General features: G+C 42.5%; 1 protein-coding gene across 3 annotated transcripts in view; it reads left to right on the top strand.

Moving 5' to 3' along the window:
• Window positions 1-17,133, top strand: part of tmem231 (transmembrane protein 231) — an 80,554-nt gene that overhangs the window by 38,545 nt on the left and 24,876 nt on the right. For all 3 annotated transcript variants that reach the window (XM_070896999.1, XM_070896997.1, XM_070896998.1), the window contains exon 3: window positions 7,544-7,672. In XM_070896999.1, the coding sequence (XP_070753100.1) occupies window positions 7,544-7,672 (129 nt within the window). The remainder of the gene's footprint in view (window positions 1-7,543; window positions 7,673-17,133) is intronic.

The raw sequence follows: 17,133 nt of genomic DNA, 5'->3' as shown, positions 1-17,133 counted from the left end.
GAACATGTCCAGGAAATTATAGACCAGTTAGCTTAACATTGGTGGTAGGAACAGTAATGGAATCCCTACTAAAGGAGAAAATAGAAGAACATCTAGAAACCAAAAACATTATTATGAATAGTCAGAATAGATTTCAAATGGGGTTGCTTGACCAACCTCATTGAATTTTTTGAAGAAGTAACAGAGAGAGAGAGAGAGAGAATAGACAATGGTAATGCAGTAGATGTAATTTATCGAGATTTTAAAAGTCCTTCGATAAGGTACCCCATAATAGTCTGATGAACACGGTCAGAGAATGCGGAGTCAGGGGACAAGTAGCAGAATGGATAGCTAGCTGGCTTCAAGACAGAAAGCAGAGAGCAGGGGTAAAGGGTAGTTATTCACAGTGGCAGAAGGTGGGTAGTGGTGTTCCACAAGGATCAGTGCTGGGATCACTGTTGTTCACAATTTATATTAACAATTTAGACTTTGGAGTCAAAAACACAATTTCTAAATTTGCAGATGACACCAAATTGGGGGTGGGGTGGGGGAATAGTTGATACTGAAGAGAACTGCAATAAATTACAGGAGGACATTAATAAACTTGCAGAATGGCATATCATTGGTAAATGAAGTTCAACACAGATAACTGTCAGTTATTACATTTTGGTAGGAAGAATAGGGAGAGTGCAAGTCTAGGTAGGGTAGAGGATGAAAGGGACCGCAGAGTACAAATACACACATCACTAAAAGTTGCGACACAGATTAGCAAGGCGATTTTAAAAAAAAGAAGCAAACCAAGCACTAGGGTTTATTTCTAGAGATATAGAATTGAAAAGTAGGGAAATTATGCTAATGCTGTATCGAACCTTGGTTAGACCACACTTAGAGTATTGTGTACAGTTCTGGTTGCCATATTATAAAAAGGATATAGAGGCACTGGAGAGGGTGCAGAGAAGATTTACAAGGATGATACCAGAAATGCAAGGGTGTATGTTTCGGGAAAGGATGAACAGGCTGGGTCTCTTTTCGCTTGAAGAAAGAGGTGTGACCTAATAGAGGTCTTTAAAATGATGAATATTTTTGATAGAATGGATACAGAGAGAATGTTTCCACTTGTGGGGAAGAACATAACTAGAGGCCATCAATATAAGATAGTCACCAAGAAATCTAATAGGGAATTCAGAGGAAACTTCTTTGGGGTAAAGATTGGTGAGAATGTGGAACTCGCTACCACAGGGAGTGGTTGAAGCAAATAGTACAGATGCATTTAAAGGGAGGCTAGACAGCATATGAGGGAGAAGGGAATAGAGGGTTATGCTGATTTAGATGAAGAAAGACAGGAGGAGGTTCGAGTGGAGCATAAAGACAGGAGGAGGTTCAAATGGCCTGTTTCTCTGCTGTATATCCTATGTAAGGCTGTGATGAGGGCTGGAGCCAAGTGGTTCTGGTGGAACCCAAACTGAGTATTGGTGAACAGGTTATTGGTGAGTAGATGTCGCTTGATGACACTATTAATGACTCCTTCTTCTCCGGGGCACAACGGATATGATCTTTGCAGCACGACAGCTGCAGGAAAAATGCAGGGAACAGCGCCAGCCCTTGTACATGGCCTTTTTCGACCTTACAAAGACCTTCGACACTGTCAACTGCGAGAGTCTATGGAGCGTCCTCCTCCATTTCGGATGCCTCCAAAAGTACATCACCATACTCTGCCTACTCCACGACGACATGCAAGCCGTGATCCTTACCAATGGATCCATTACAGACCCAATTCATGTCCAGACCGGGGTCAAGCCCCAACCCTCTTCTCAATCTTCCTCGCTGCTATGCTTCACCTCACAGCTTATAAGCTCCCCGCTAGAGTGGAGCTAAACTACAGAACCAGTGGGAAGCTATTCAACCTTCGCCGTCTCCAAGCCAGATCCAAGACCATTCCAACCTCTGTCGTCGAGCTGCAGTACATGGATGACGCCTGTGTCTGTGCACACAGAGGCTGAACTCCAGGATATAGTCGATTTATTTACCGAGGTGTATGAAAACCTAGGCCTTACGCTAAACATTAGTAAGACAAAGGTCCTCCACCAGCCTGTCCTTGCCACATAGCACTGCCCCCCAAATATCAAGATCCACGGCGTGGCCCTGGACAACGTGGACCACTTCCCCTATCTCGGGAACCTCCTATCAACAAGAGCAGGCATTGATGATGAGATCCAACACCGCCTCCAGTGCGCCAGTGCAGCCTTCGGCCGCCTGAGGAAAAGAGTGTTTGAAGATCAGTCCCTCAAAACTGTCACCGAGCTCATGGTCTACAGGGCCGTAGTAATACCCGCCCTCCTGTATGGCTCAGAGACGTGGACCATGTACAGTAGACACCTCAAGTCGCTGGAGAAATATCACCAGCGATGTCTCCGCAAGATCCTGCAAATCCCCTGGGAGGACAGATGCACAAACATTAGCATCCTCGTCCAGGCCAACATCCCCACCATTGAAGCTCTGACCACACTCGATCAGCTCCACTGGGCAGGCCACATAGTCCGCATGCCAGACACGAGACTCCCAAAGCAAGCGCTCTACTCGAAACTCGTCCACGGAAAACGAGCCAAAGGCGGGCAGAGGAAATGTTACAAGGACACCCTCAAAGCCTCCTTGATAAAGTGCGACATCCCCACTGACACCTGGGAGTCCTTGGCCATAGACCGCCCTAAGTGGAGGAAGTGCATTCGGGAGGGTGCTGAGCTATTCGAGTATCGTCGGCGATAGAAATCAAGCTCAGGCAGCAGAAGGAACGTGTGGCAAACCAGACTCCCTGCCCACCCTTTCCCTCAACGGCTATCTGTCTGACCTGTGACAGAGACTGGTTCTCGTATTGGACTGTTCAGCCACCTAAGAACTCATGCTAAGAGTGGAAGCAAGTCTTCCTCGATTCTGAGGGACTGCCTATGATGATGATGATAATGGCTCCTTCTTTCATTTTACTGCTGATTGGTTGTGGGCCTGCATAGCTCTGTCTATAGCTTGCTTCTTTTGGTACATAATATGCAACTAGCCCTGTGTGGTAGCTTCATGAAGCGTGCGTATGAGGGACACAAGATTAATACCTAATTTAAAACAACTTAGCTATCCAGATAGTCTCGAAGAACTGGGACTGTATACTTTAGAAAATGTAGATAATTTGATTGAAGTTTATACAATAATGAAAGGACTAGATTGCATTTATGTGGCTCCATTATTTTAACTGAATAGGTTAGGGAGGACCATATCAATATATCGGTTTTTATTTTATTTATCTCGGGATGGTGGCATCACTGGCAAGGCCAGCACTTACTGCCCTTTAGTCTGAAAGTCAGGTTAACATTTGGTGAATGTTGGTTGGCTTTACAAACTTACTGACTTTTACTAGATTAGGTTGTCGTTGTTTAATTGTTATTACCCATGGGTTAGCCTACTTTGTTAATAGAGATGCAGCAGTACTTTTAGGTAAAAATCATTTGTACCATTTGCCATTTAATGTGTGTATACCAATTATAAAGATATGTGAATGATGCATCAGTGATTGTGTTAGTCAAAAATAGTTTGGACATTTGGTTTATGCTCTGCATGGATTTTACAGCTAAACATTATTCAGCTTGTAGATTAAATGTTAAAATTTATGCAATTTAATAATATATTTTAGACATTGTTCTACTGAATGGGCCTTGTATAATAACAATAATAACTTATATTTATATAGCACCTTTAACATAGTAAAAATGTCCCAAGATGCTTCACAGGAGCATTATAAAACACATTTTGACACAGATCCACACAAGGAGATATTAGGGCAGATGACTAAAAGCTTGGTCAAAGAGAGAGGTTTTAAGGAGCGTCTTAAAGGAGGAAAGAGAGGCGGAGAGGTTTAGGGAGGTAATTCCAGAGCTTAGGGCCTTGGCAGTTGAAGGCACGGCCACCAATGGTGAAGTGATTAAAATCATGGATACTCGAGAGGCCGGAATTTGAGGAGCGCAGATATCTGAGGGTTGTAGGGCTGGAAAAGATTAGAGATAGGATGAGGCGAGGCCATGGAGAGGTTTGAAATCAAGGATGAGAATTTTAAAATCGAGGCATTGCATAACCAGGAGCCAGTGCAGTTCAGCGAGCACAGGAGTGATAGGTGAATAGGACTTGGTGCGAATTAGCACACAGGCAGCAGAATTTGGGATGACCTCAAGTTTACGGAGGGTAGAATATGGGAGGCCAGCTAGGAGTGCATTGGAATAGTCAAGAGTAGAGGTAACAAAGGCATGGATGAGGATTTCAGCAGCAGATGAACAGGGGTGGAGTCCAGTAATGTTACGGAAATGGAAATAGGCGATCTTAGTGATGGCGCGAATATGTAATCGGAAGCTCATTTCATAGAAACATAGAAAATAGGTGCAGGAGTAGGCCATTCGGCCCTTTGAGCCTGCACCACCATTCAATAAGATCATGGCTGATCATTCACCTCAGTACCCCTTTCCTGCTTTCTCTCCATACCCCTTGATCCCTTTAACCGTAAGGGCCAAATCTAATTCCCTCTTGAATATATCCAATGAACTGGCATCAACAACTCTCTGCGGTAGGGAATTCCACAGGATATCAACACTCCGAGTGAAGAAGTTTCTCCTCATCTCAGTCCTAAATGGCTTACCCCTTATCCTTAGACTGTGTCTTCTGGTTCTGGACTTCCCCAACATCGGGAACGTTCTTCCTGCATCTAACCTGCCCAGTCCCGTCAGAATGTTATATGTTTCTATGAGATCTCCTCTGATCCTTCTAAACTCCAGTGAATACAGACCCAGTCGGTCCAGTCTCTCCTCATATGTCAGTCCTGCCATCCCGGGAATCAGTCTGGTGAACCTTCGCTGCATTCCCTCAATAGCAAGAATGTCCTTCCTCAGATTAGGAGACCAAAACTGAACACAATATTCCAGGTGAGGCCTCACCAAAGCCCTGTATAACTGCAGTAAGACCTCACTGCTCCTATACTCAAATCCCCTAGCTATGAAGGCCAACATATCATTTGCCTTCTTCACTGCCTGCCGTACCTGCATGCCAACTTTAAATGACTGATGTATCATGACACCCAAGTCTCGTTGCACCTCCCCTTTTCCTAATCTGCCGCCATTCAGATAATAATCTGCTTTCATGTTTTTGCCCCCAAATTGGATGACCTCACATTTATCCACATTATACTGCATCTGCCATGCATTTGCCCACTCACCTAACCTGTCCAAGTCACCGTGCAGCCTCTTAGCGTCCTCCGCACAGCTCACACCACCACTCATCTGCACTTGGAGATATTACACTCATTTCCTTCATCTAACTCATTAATGTATATTGTAAATAGCTGAGGTCTTAGCACTGAGCCCTGCGGCACCCCACTAGTTATTGCCTGCCATTCTGAAAAGGACCCGTTTATCCCGACTCTCTGCTTCCTGTCTGCCAACCAGTTCTCTATCCACGTCAGTACATTACCCCCAATACCATGTGCTTTAATTTTGCGCACAATCTCTTGTGTGGGACCTTGTCAAAAGCCTTTTGAAAGTCCAAATATATAACATCCACTGGTTCCCCCTTGTCCACTCTACTAGTTACATCCTCAAAAAATTCCAGAAGATTTGTCAAGCATGATTTCCCTTTCATAAATCCATGCTAACTTGGACCGATCCTGTCACTGCTTTCCAAATGCGCTGCTATTTCATCCTTAATAATTGATTCCAACATTTTCCCCACTACTGATGTCAGGCTAACCGGTCTATAGTTACCCGTTTTCTCTCTCCCTCTTTTTTTTAAAAAGTGGTGTTACATTAACTACCCTCCAGTACATAGGAACTGATCCAGAGTCGATAGATTGTTGGAAAATTATCACCAATGCATCCACTATTTCTAGAGCCACTTCCTTAAGTACTCTAGGATGCAGACTATCAGGCCCTGGGGATTTATCGGCCTTCAATCCCATCAATTTCCCTAACACAATTTCCCTCCTAATAAGGATATCCTTCAGTTCCTCCTTCTCGCTAGACCCTCGGTCCCCTAGTATTTCCGGAAGATTATTTGTGTCTTCCTTTGTGAAGACTGAACCAAAGTATTTATTCAACTGGTCTGTATTGGTTCAACATTTCTTTGTTCCCCATTATAAATTCAGGGTCAAATATAACACCAAGTTTGCGAACAGTCTGGTTGAGCCTCAGACAGATGCTAGGAAGAGGGATGGAGTTGGTGGCTCGGGAATTGAGTTTGTATTGGGCACCAAAGACAATAGCTTTAGTCTTCCCAATATCTAGCTGGAGTAAATTTCTGCTCATGCAGTACTGGATGTTGGACAAGCAGTCGAGGGAGCAGGGTCTTGTGGACAAGATGAGCTCGGAGAGAGCCTGAGGAGAGATCGTAGAGAAACTGGAGACAGATCCAGTTCCTTTAAGGTTCCCATCTGCCCTAGCCCTGAACTTGCATCTTTCTCCATGATCTCCCCCATGGACTGGGGCGGAGAAAAACATTCAAATACGGTCGGTGCACCCCGTTTGGCTCAATTTTGGCCCCATTGTCTTTGGGCCTCGCCACAAACTCCGTTCACTAGCCACCGACTCCATCCCTCTCCCTAGTATCTGTCTGAGGCTGAACCAGATTGTTCACAACCTTGGTGCCATATTTGACCCTGAAATGAGCTTCCGACCACATATCTGTGACATAACTAAAACCGCCTATTTCCACCTCTGTAACATTGCCCATCTCCGTCCGTGTCTCAGCTCATCTGCTGCTGACGCCCTCATCCATGCCTTTGTTACCTGTAGACTTGACTATTCCAACACACGTCTGGCTAGCCTCCCACATTCTACCCTATGTAAACTTGAGGTCATCCAAAACTCGCACCAAGTCCCATACCGTTCACCTATCACCCCCTGTGCTCGCTGACCTACATTGGCTCCCTGTTAAGCAACGCCTCAATTTCAAAATTCTCATCCTTGTTTTCAAATCCCTCCATGGCTTCGCCCCTCCCTAACTCTGTAATCTTCTTCAGCCCCACAACCCCCCCCCCCCCCCCCCCCCGAGATATCTGCGCTCCTCAAATTCAGCCCGCTTGAGCATCCCTGATTATCGCTCAACCATCTGAGGCCGTGCCTTCAGCTGCCTAGGCCCTAAGCTCTGGAACTCCCTCCCTAACCTCTCTATCTCTCTTTCTTCCTTTTAAGATGTTCCTTAAAACCTACCTCTTTGATCAAGCTTCTGGTCATCTGCCCTAAAATCTTACGTGGCTCGGTGGATGTGTGCAGGGTTGGGATAGGGTGTTGTATATTTTTAAATTTGTTTCCTACATCCCATTGTGTGCTTCCAGAGACTGGTTATCGCAGAAGTGATTATTGTTGTCTCTGACTCTTTTCTTACTATTTCCTCAACAGATACTGTTCAGTTTTCTAAATACAAGGTGACCTGTTTTATTTGCCTTGGAAGTTGACATTTTTTTTTACATTTCTCTTTAAAAGAAAATGTTGTGATTATAAAAGAAAATAAAATTGTTTTCTGTGACATACTCTTCTTTTCATAGGCTATGGAGGAAGACCAAAATCAGGATGGGAAGATGGATCGTCTGAATTTCCACCTGGAGCTTCCACTCCAATCATCAGAACAAGTGTACAGTGTGCAATTTATTCTGACTTTTTCATACCAGCTTTTTGTAAGTATTCAGTATGGCCTGCTTTTCCTCCTTCCACATTGGAGGGCACTTGGAGGATGCTTTTAATTAAAAACAAACTATTCTGTGATAACAAACCATTGCATTTGTATCTAACCTGAAAATACATGCCCCACATTTCTTTAGGAGTGATGTTGATTAAATTTCTTGGTGCGAAAAACTCGGTGAAGTAATAATGCATTTACAGCTGGTGACTGGATTTGTTTTGAATCCAGAAAATATGATTTTGTTTCTATATAGTTCTGGATAGTCTAGATCACAAGGTAAGTTCAGATGAAAAAGGCCTTTCACCCATTTGATCTCATTCTTTCAGTATATCAACCCTACTGTCTTCACTTTTACAACTTCTAGTGTCCTGGTCTCATCCATCCTTCATGATCATACTGTGTGTAAAGAAATACTTCCCAACAATTGTCTTAAATTTGTCCTTGATAGCCTTGAATCTATGCATTTATGTCCTGTTGCCTTGGCATATCTGAAATAATTCTTTCTGGTTTACTTTATCTTTTCTGAGATGCCATTTGCTGAAGCGAAAGAGCCCTAGCTTCTCAAGTCATTCATCATAGCTAATCCCTCTGACACTGGGATCATCCACTGCACTGCCTCTAGGGCCTGCATGATGTCCATATGCCACTATGACCAAATTTATATGCAGTACTCAACGTGAGGGCTGATCACATGACTGTACAGCTTCAGCATGACTTCTGGAGTTTTGAACTCACCCGATCTCTTAATATAAACGTAGCATTGTTTTTCTTTGTTTTTTGCCACTTCACACTGTTTAGACATGGTGAGCAATAAATTAATTAAGATCCTTGGTAAAATATCTTATTCTTAGAAGGTGCCTCTTATTTTTACTTCCAATGTATAGTACTTCTATTTGTCTGCAATGACTTCAGTAACATGGTCATTTGTTGCAGTCACTAAGTAATTATTTCAACTAATGCACATCAATAGAATAACATTTCCTGTTTTAAAAGCATTTTTAAATCTGCAGAATGATTTAGCTTGTTAACCTCTAAAATTGCTGCTAACTGGATTAAATTCGATTTGGTGTTTTAAAAAAAATCCCAATACTTTTGCATAAAGCTAGTCACAAAAGCAAAATAAACTGCCGATCACCTGCATACACTTATTTTCTGCTTCATTGATCTATCACTTTCTAATGTATATTATCAGTACTAACTTTGCACCAGCTAACAATAAGCCATTATAGAGCCAATAAATAATGTAGTTGTTAGCATCAGCTGAACGAAGAACCTCTGATCTGAGCCCCAGATATCAGCCTGTTCCAGTGATGTGGCACATTCGAGAATTGGCGTCTCAACATTACATCATCGTGAAGTCTGTACAAAACGAGAACAACATTCTTATGGTTGTAGTCTATTAAAATAAATAAAATGCAGCTATTTAATTCTGGGGAGATTTCTACTTTACAGTAGTCAGTCTCTTGGGAACAAGGAGAAGAGAGAGTTTCATTTTGTGTATTGTTTTAGGGCTTTAATCAGACAACAGGATAGTTTCTGTAGTCTGAACAGTGAAGGATGGAAAATCTTAAAATTATAGGTTATCCAGTACTGTACTCTTTTGCAGAAGATTTGATAATCCAAAAAATCCCACTGTACCTCCTTCTTCCCCTCAGACTCTTGTCCAGTTTGGAACCTTCATACCTTGTTTTCTTTATCTTTTAATATGGATCATTAAGCGTAAACTACAAATTTGTGTATCCTCTTTATGGGAATCCACATTGTTCCCTAACAATAAGATAAACACAAGGGATGTTTTAATTGTCAGAATCTCACATACTCTAATTACCCCCATTCTGTTACAGCTTTGGGCTGCTGATTTTTGAAAATTAATACCAAGAGTATAGTGTAGAGTTCCTAAACCCATCCCAAGCTCGTTGGCAGTTTTGCCTTTTATCAGTTGCGGTATAACTGTCTGGTACTATCTAAACATTAATTTTGAGATAAAATATAATGAAAAGTAGTAACACCAATGTTATTCTTAAAAACAAATGGTGAATCATTCTCCAGAGGACAGGAAATTTGATTTTAATGCATGCTGGCTGTTTCACATGCGGGCATCATTGTAAAAACAGAAACATGAACTGGAGAGAGGCAACAGTATTCGAATAAGGAGTTGTTCAGAAATAGGAGGGATCAAATGGGGGGTGAAATGCGAGGCAGATTAAAATGGGTTAAGAGTGTATGCGTAAATGCCTGGAGTGTTGTAAATAAGGTTGGTGAGCTGCAGACACAGGTAGCCACATGGGTTATGATATAATGACAATAACGAGGACCTGGCTCAAACAAGGGGAGGAATGGGCATTTAAAATTCCTGGGTACAGTGTATTCAGAATTACACTATTAGGTGCATATTATCGGCCACTAAATAATGGGAAGGAGTTAGAGGAGCAAATTTGCAGGTAACTTGCAGAAAGATGCAAGAACTATAGAGTAGTGATAATGGCGGACTTCAATTATCCTAATATAGATGGGAAATAACAGTGTAAAGGGCAAAGGGGGTGGGGGGAGTCATTTCTGAAATATGCAAGAACTTTCTTGATCAGTAGTGGAATGAAGTGGAGCATGTTTCAGTGAGAGAGCATTTGGAAACCAGTGATCACAATATCATTAGGTTTAGAATAGTTATAGAAAAGCACAAGGATAAATCACATGTGAAACTATTCAACTGGAGGAGGGATAATTCAGGGAGTTGAAAAGGGATATGGTTCCGTTGGATTGGAATCAAAGATTGGCAGGTTAAACAGTAAATGAGCAACGGGAGGCCTTCAAAGAGGACATAGTTTGGGTACAGACTAGACACATTCCCACAAAGAGGAAAGAAAGGGCATCCAAAGCTAGAGCTCCTTGGATGACTCAAGATATAGTCCCAGATTTTGCGGTTAGCGGCGAAGGGACTGTGCTTGTCACTAACCTCAAAGAAAGCTGCCCACAAAGGTTTAGCTAGCTCTGTGGCGTCGATTGCCCCTATTACGTCATCCCTTTCATTCTGGGGTAATTTATAAGAGATCCCTGTGTAGTCATCAATATTGAAGAATTCTCAAAGACAGCAAACCAGAAAGTAGAAAGCATTTTTTAATCATTTTAAAGAGCAAAATAAAGATTGAGAGATACACATGAATTAAGGTAGAAACTGAAATATCATAAACAAACTTTTACAATATTCGGAAAAAAATTATTTAAAAAAACATTTATGGAATTTTTATCCTGGAATGGAGGGAATGACACTCCACACTTCTAAGATTGTTTTTCAGGGCCAGAGAGGTTGTTCAGCAATAATTAGGACTTAGTATGCTATTAAAAACTCAATTACAGCTCATTCAACAAGGCTCAACTTTTTCAATGGTTTTACAGTGAGAATAGTGTTTAAAGAGTTGAAGTTCACATCAAATTACTGATTCTGTGCTGATTACATCTGCTAAGACTACAACAGCACACTCTGTGGAGGAGCAGGGCATCACTGACAGAAACTTCCGGATTTCACTGTTTAACTGCACATGTGTGTAAGCCAGAAGTTGCAGTCAGTTTTACACAGTAATGATGGCAAACGCTACAGTTTTGTCGTCCTTTCAACTGCAAATTCCAGGCCTTTGAGATTAAAATGAAACAGAAAAAAGAGGCTCACGATAAATGTCAGGTTCATAATTCAGTAGAAAACAAAAAGTACAGGGGAGAACTGAAAAAGGAAATAAGAGGAGCACAGCGAATGTATGAGAATAGATTAGTGGGTAACAAAGAGAACCCAAAAGTCTTTTATATATCTATAAATAGTGAAAGGGTAGTCAAAGGAAGAGTGGGGTTGAATAGGGACCACAAAGGAGATCTTCTTGTGATGGCTGAGGTACTAAATGAGTACTTTGCATCTGTCTTCACTAAAGAAGAGGATGCTGCCAATGTTACAGTAAAGGAGGAGATAGTAGAGAAATTAGATAGGATAAAAAAAGATAAAGAGGAGGTACTTAAAAGGCTGGCAGTACTCAAAGTAGAAAAGTCACCCGGTCCAGATGGGATGCTTCCTATATTACTGAGGGAAGTAGCGGTGAAAATTGCAGAGGCTCTGGTTACAATCTTCCAATCCTCCTTAGATATGGGAGTGATGCCAGATGACTGGAGGATTCCAAACATTACACCCCTGTTCAAAAAAGGGGAGAGGGATAAACCCGGCAACTACAGGCCAGTCAGCCTAACGTCAGTGGTGGGGAAACATTTAGAGACCTTGGGCTCAATTTTGCCCAAGCCTGTTTTCTGGCGTATTGCCAGAGTTACGCCAGGTTTTTAGGCCCAGAAAGGTGCCAGAAAAACATGTCTAAACTTTCCCCGATCTTTATACTGCAATTCGGAGCTGTGTAGCATGGCTGGGGTGGAGCCTGCTGTCTGAGCCAAAAGGCGCAGCCGGGCCTTCTGCGCATGTGCGGGAAAAAAACTTAAGTTTTTGACGTCACTGCAATGGGCGTGCGTGCGCAGTAGAGCTTCAAGTTGGCAATCGAGAAGCCTCCAGACCGGGACCGGGATTTCAAGTGGGCGCATCTAGGAGAAGCAGTAGAATAGGAGAAAGAAAGGCACTTTTAGATATCCAGGGTAAGCATAGAGTAAGGAAAGAATGGGATGGTTTATGGTCACTTTTAAGTTGCTTGTAATAAAGGACAATGTTGACTTATTTTGTCTTTAGTTATTCATGGAAATTATAGTCATACAGAAAACTGGATTTATGTCATGCTCGATTATTCATTCATGTTATGTAGGTTTGGATGACCTTGTAGGGCCAAAGAATTCCGATGTGATGTGATGATATAGGATGGGTACTGGATTAAAGAACTTGTAATTTTTGTGAAGGTGGGGTTAAATGATGACAAAGGGAGATTGTTAAACAGTTGCAAACACTTTATTGATAAGTTGAGTTTGGATTCGTGCTTCTGCCATCACTGAGGAGTTATGTGAGTATGGTCCTCCTGATATGTGGTTCTTTTATCTCCAAAACAGTTATGGTACTTCCAGAGGCATCTCCATGCCCAGGTCTTTCTGGATAGAACAGTTATCTCCCACCGATCCTCTCAGGTCCCCGAGTAAGTGCTTTCCTGGTCTGCTCCACTTCCCGCCCCTAGCCCAGGCCGAAGGGCTTGCTGGTAAGTGCGCTACCCCGCCCCCACCACCAACCCTCTCTGGTCCCAGAGTGAGTGCCGGTCCCAGTCCGCTGTGGCCGCGAGTGAGTGCCGGTCAGTGCACTCCCTTCCCCGCCGACCCTCTCCAGTCCCCGGGTGAGTGCTTTCCCGGTCTGTTTCACTTCCCGCCCCTAGCCCAGGCCGAAGGGCTTGCTGGTAAGTGCGCTACCCCACTCCCCCCACCACCGACCCTCTCTGGTCCCAGAGTGAGTGCCGGTCCCAATCCGCTGTGGCCGCGAGTGAGTGCCGGTCAGTGCACTCCCTCCCCCGCCGACCCTCTCCAGTCCCCGAGTGAGTGCCGGTCCCGATCCGCTCCGCTTCCCGCCCCTAGCCCAGACCGAATGGCCTCCAATGTACTTACCTGTGCTGATTTCTTTAACTCTCCGCAAGGGTTTTCTCGAGAGGCCACATATGCTGGCCTAAGCAGAAATGGAGTAACTATTAGCTGGCCAAAGTTCGCTAAATGGCCAGAATTGACGTAGGTGGCTGAAAAAAGTGCCTAAAAAAAAAACGTAACTAAATGAGTTACGCTGGTGCAAATTGATTGGGGAAACTGTGGATTTTTAAGTCAGGCCAGAAAAAGCAACCCGCTCAAAATAAACGGCGCAAATCACTGAGGAAAATTAAGCCCATTAATCTGGGACAAAGTTAATTGGCACTTGGAAAAATATGTGTTAATAAATGAAAGCCAGCATGGATTTGTTAAAGCAAATTGTGTTTGACTAACTTGATCGAGTTCTTTGATGAATTAATGGAGAAAGTGCATGTGCTTAGCCTTCTTCGGCAGTCCCTCAGAGTCGAGAATGCGTAGTGCGGTCGATGTGTATATGGACTTTCAAAAAGCATTTGATAAAGTACCACATAATAGACTTGTTAGCAGAGTTGATGCTGTTGGGATTAAAGGAGCAGTGGCAGCATGGATACAAAATGGATTCATTTTAATGGCCGGCCCTATTTCTACCAGGCAAAGTAGGTCAAAATCGATTGTAAATTGGGAAGCTTTTTGGGTAAATGTTCTGCTTAAGAACATACATAAGAACATAAGAAATAGAGCAGGAGTAGGCCATTTGGCCCCTCGAGCCTGCTCCGCCATTCAATAAGATCATGGCTGATCTGATCTTGGCCTCAACTGCACTTCCCTGCCTGCTCCCCATAACTCTTGACTCCCTTAACATTCAAAAATCTATTTCCACCTTAAATATATTCAATGACCCAGCCTCCACAGGCTTGTTGAGTCAACCTTTACCTTCTATGGTTCACTATAACATGCTTCAAGTAAGACATTGCGTCAGATCTACAGCGCAGAAACAGGCCATTCAGCTCAAGTGGTTTATGCTCCACACAAGCCTCCTCCCACCCCTCTTCAGCTAACCCTATCAGCATACCTGTCCATTCCTTTCTCCCTCGTGCTTATCTAGCTTCCCCTTAAATGCTGCTGCCTCAACTACTACTTGTGGTAGAGAGTTCCATATTCTCACTACTCTTGGGGTAAGGATGTTTCTCCTAAATTACTTATTGGATTTATTAGTGACTATCTTCATTGTATGGCCTCTAGTTTTGGTCTCCCCCACAAGAGAAAACATTTTCTCCATATTTACCCTATCAAACCTTTTCATTATCTAAAGATCTCTATCAAGTCACCCCCTCAGCCTTCTCTTTTCTAGAGAAAACCGAAACCTGTTCAGTCTTTCCTGATAGTTGTCCCTATCTTATTCTCTTCCCGCCCTCAGTGCCTGCTGTGAGCTAATCTCGCCAACCTCCTCCCTCTCCCTCCTGGCTCTGATCCTCTCGACTATGCCAGTAAGTTAAATATCATCACACCTTTCCGCATTTCCCTTCGAAATGTACGTTCACTTGTAAATAAGGGCCTTGTCATCCATGGCCTTGTGGACGATCAAATTGACATAATTGCATTGACTGAGAAATGGTTGAGGGGTGATGACACCTTTCCCCTTAATGAAGCTTTTCCACCTGGCTACACTTTCCACCATATTCCACGCCCAAACTGCCATGGTGGTGGTGTAGCCCTTGTATCTAAATCACACCTTGGTCTGTCTCCCTACTCCTATGGCAACTTCTCCTCCTTTGAGCATCTCTTGTTCTACTCTTCACATCTCTCTTTTAAAGTCCTTATTCTGTACTGTCCACCCAAATACAACACAATTTTCTGAATGAGATATCTTCTCTACTTTCCTGCCTCCAGACTGAGTGACTTCTCATTCTCAGTGATGCCAACCACCCCATTCTATCTTGAATATCTTTATATCCTTTTTGATCTCCTCTTCTTCTAATGTCATGCCCACCTTATTAGTCTCCCTGGTAAATACTGAGGCAAAGTAAAAATTCAATATTTCTGCCATTTTGCTGTCATTATCTGTCAGGTTAGCTTGTGCTCAGTAAGAACATAAGAAATAGGAACTAGAGTAGGCCATACGGCCCTTCGAGCCTGCTCCGCCATTCAATAAGATCATGGCTAATCTGATCATGGACTCAGCTCCAATTCCCCGCCCGCTCCCTATAACCCCTTATCCCCTTATCGTTTAAGAAATTGTCTATTTTTGTCTTAAATTTATTCAATGTCCCAGCTTCCACAGCTCTCTGAGACAGCGAATTCCACAGATTTACAACCCTCTGAGAGAAGAAATTTCTCCTCATCTCTGTTTTAAATGGGCAGCCCCTTATTCTAAGATCGTGCCCTCTAGTTCTAGCCTCCCCTATCAGTGAAACATCCTCTATGCATCCACCTTGTCAAGTCCCCTCATAATCTTATACATTTCGATAAGACCACCTCTCATTCTTCTGAATTCCAATGAGTAGAGGCCCAACCTACTCCACCTTTCCTCATAAGTCAACCCCCTCATCCCCGGAATCAACCTATTAAACCTTCTCTGAACTACCTCCAAAGCAAGTATATCCTTTCGTAAATATGGAAACCAAAACTGCACACAGTATTCCAGGTGTGGCCTCACCTGTATATAACTGTAGCAAGACTTCCCTGCTTTTATACTTCATCCCCTTTGCAATAAAGGCCAAGATACCATTGGCCTTCCTGATCACTTGCTGTACCTGCATACTATCCTTTTGTGTTTCATGCACAAGTACCTCCAGGTCCCGCTGTACTGCAGCACTTTGCAATCTTTCTCCAGTTAAATAATAACTTGCTCTTTGATTGTTTTCTGTCGAAGTGCATGACCTCACACTTTCCAACATTATACTCCATCTGCCACATTTTTGCCCACTTACTTAGCCTGTGTATGTCCTTTTGCAGATTTTTTGTGTCCTCCTCACACATTGCTTTTCCTCCCATCTTAGTAGTCCAATCCCTATTGTGATCTTTCTTTTGTTATTTGTGTCTGTGTAAAACCTTACTATTTCTTTTTATATTTCTTGATAATTTAATTTCATAGTTCCGCTTTGCTTTCCTAATTTCTTTTACTTTCCTAGCCTTTTCGTATTCCTTTTTGTCATCCTCATTATTGTCCATGTACTTTGTGTATGCCTTTTTATTTAGTTTCAGTGCTACCCATATCTCTTTATTAATCCATGATGTTTCATTATTGGCTAGTTTGTTCTTTTATGGAGGAATATATTTCTCCTGAACTCTGTTGGTCACTGTTTTATATATTTTCCACTGATGTTCTATCTCTATGTCTGTCATTTTCTTTCTAGTTTATCTTTCCTAGTTCCATTTTCATCCCCATAAAATTAGCTTTTTCCTAATCTATTACTTTGGTCTTTGTCTAACTTGCGTCTTTCTCAATCATTATTTTAAACCTCATCATGTTAGATTTTTCCCATACTTTTATCTGCACTGGTTCATTTTCCATTACTAGATCCAACAGTGGTTCATCTCTTGGGCTTCTTGCATTCTGGGTAAGAAAAGAGTCCTGAACACACTGTAAAAACTCCATTCCCTTTTCCCTTTTGCCTACCTCTTGACAGTTTATTTGGGAGTAGTTGAAGTCTCCCATGATTATTAATTATTTTTTTTACTCATTTCATAGATTTGCCTACATATTTTTTCTTCTACTTTCCTTCCACTATTAGGTAGTCTGTAGAATACCCCTGTTAACATGATGGATCCCTTCTTATCCTTCATCTTAATCTATATGAATTCTGTTTCTATCTTAATGTTGGATATATCCCTTTTTTCTATTGCCATTATGTTGTCTCTAATTAGTACAACTACCCCACCCCTCATCTTCCTTCTCTACCCTTTCTAAATATGCTATATCTTGTAATATTTAACCTAGTCCTG

Source organism: Pristiophorus japonicus, chromosome 13, assembly GCF_044704955.1.
Source record: "Pristiophorus japonicus isolate sPriJap1 chromosome 13, sPriJap1.hap1, whole genome shotgun sequence".
In the NCBI taxonomy this organism is placed as follows: Eukaryota; Metazoa; Chordata; class Chondrichthyes; family Pristiophoridae; genus Pristiophorus; species Pristiophorus japonicus.
This window is presented reverse-complemented; position numbering and strand designations above follow the sequence as displayed.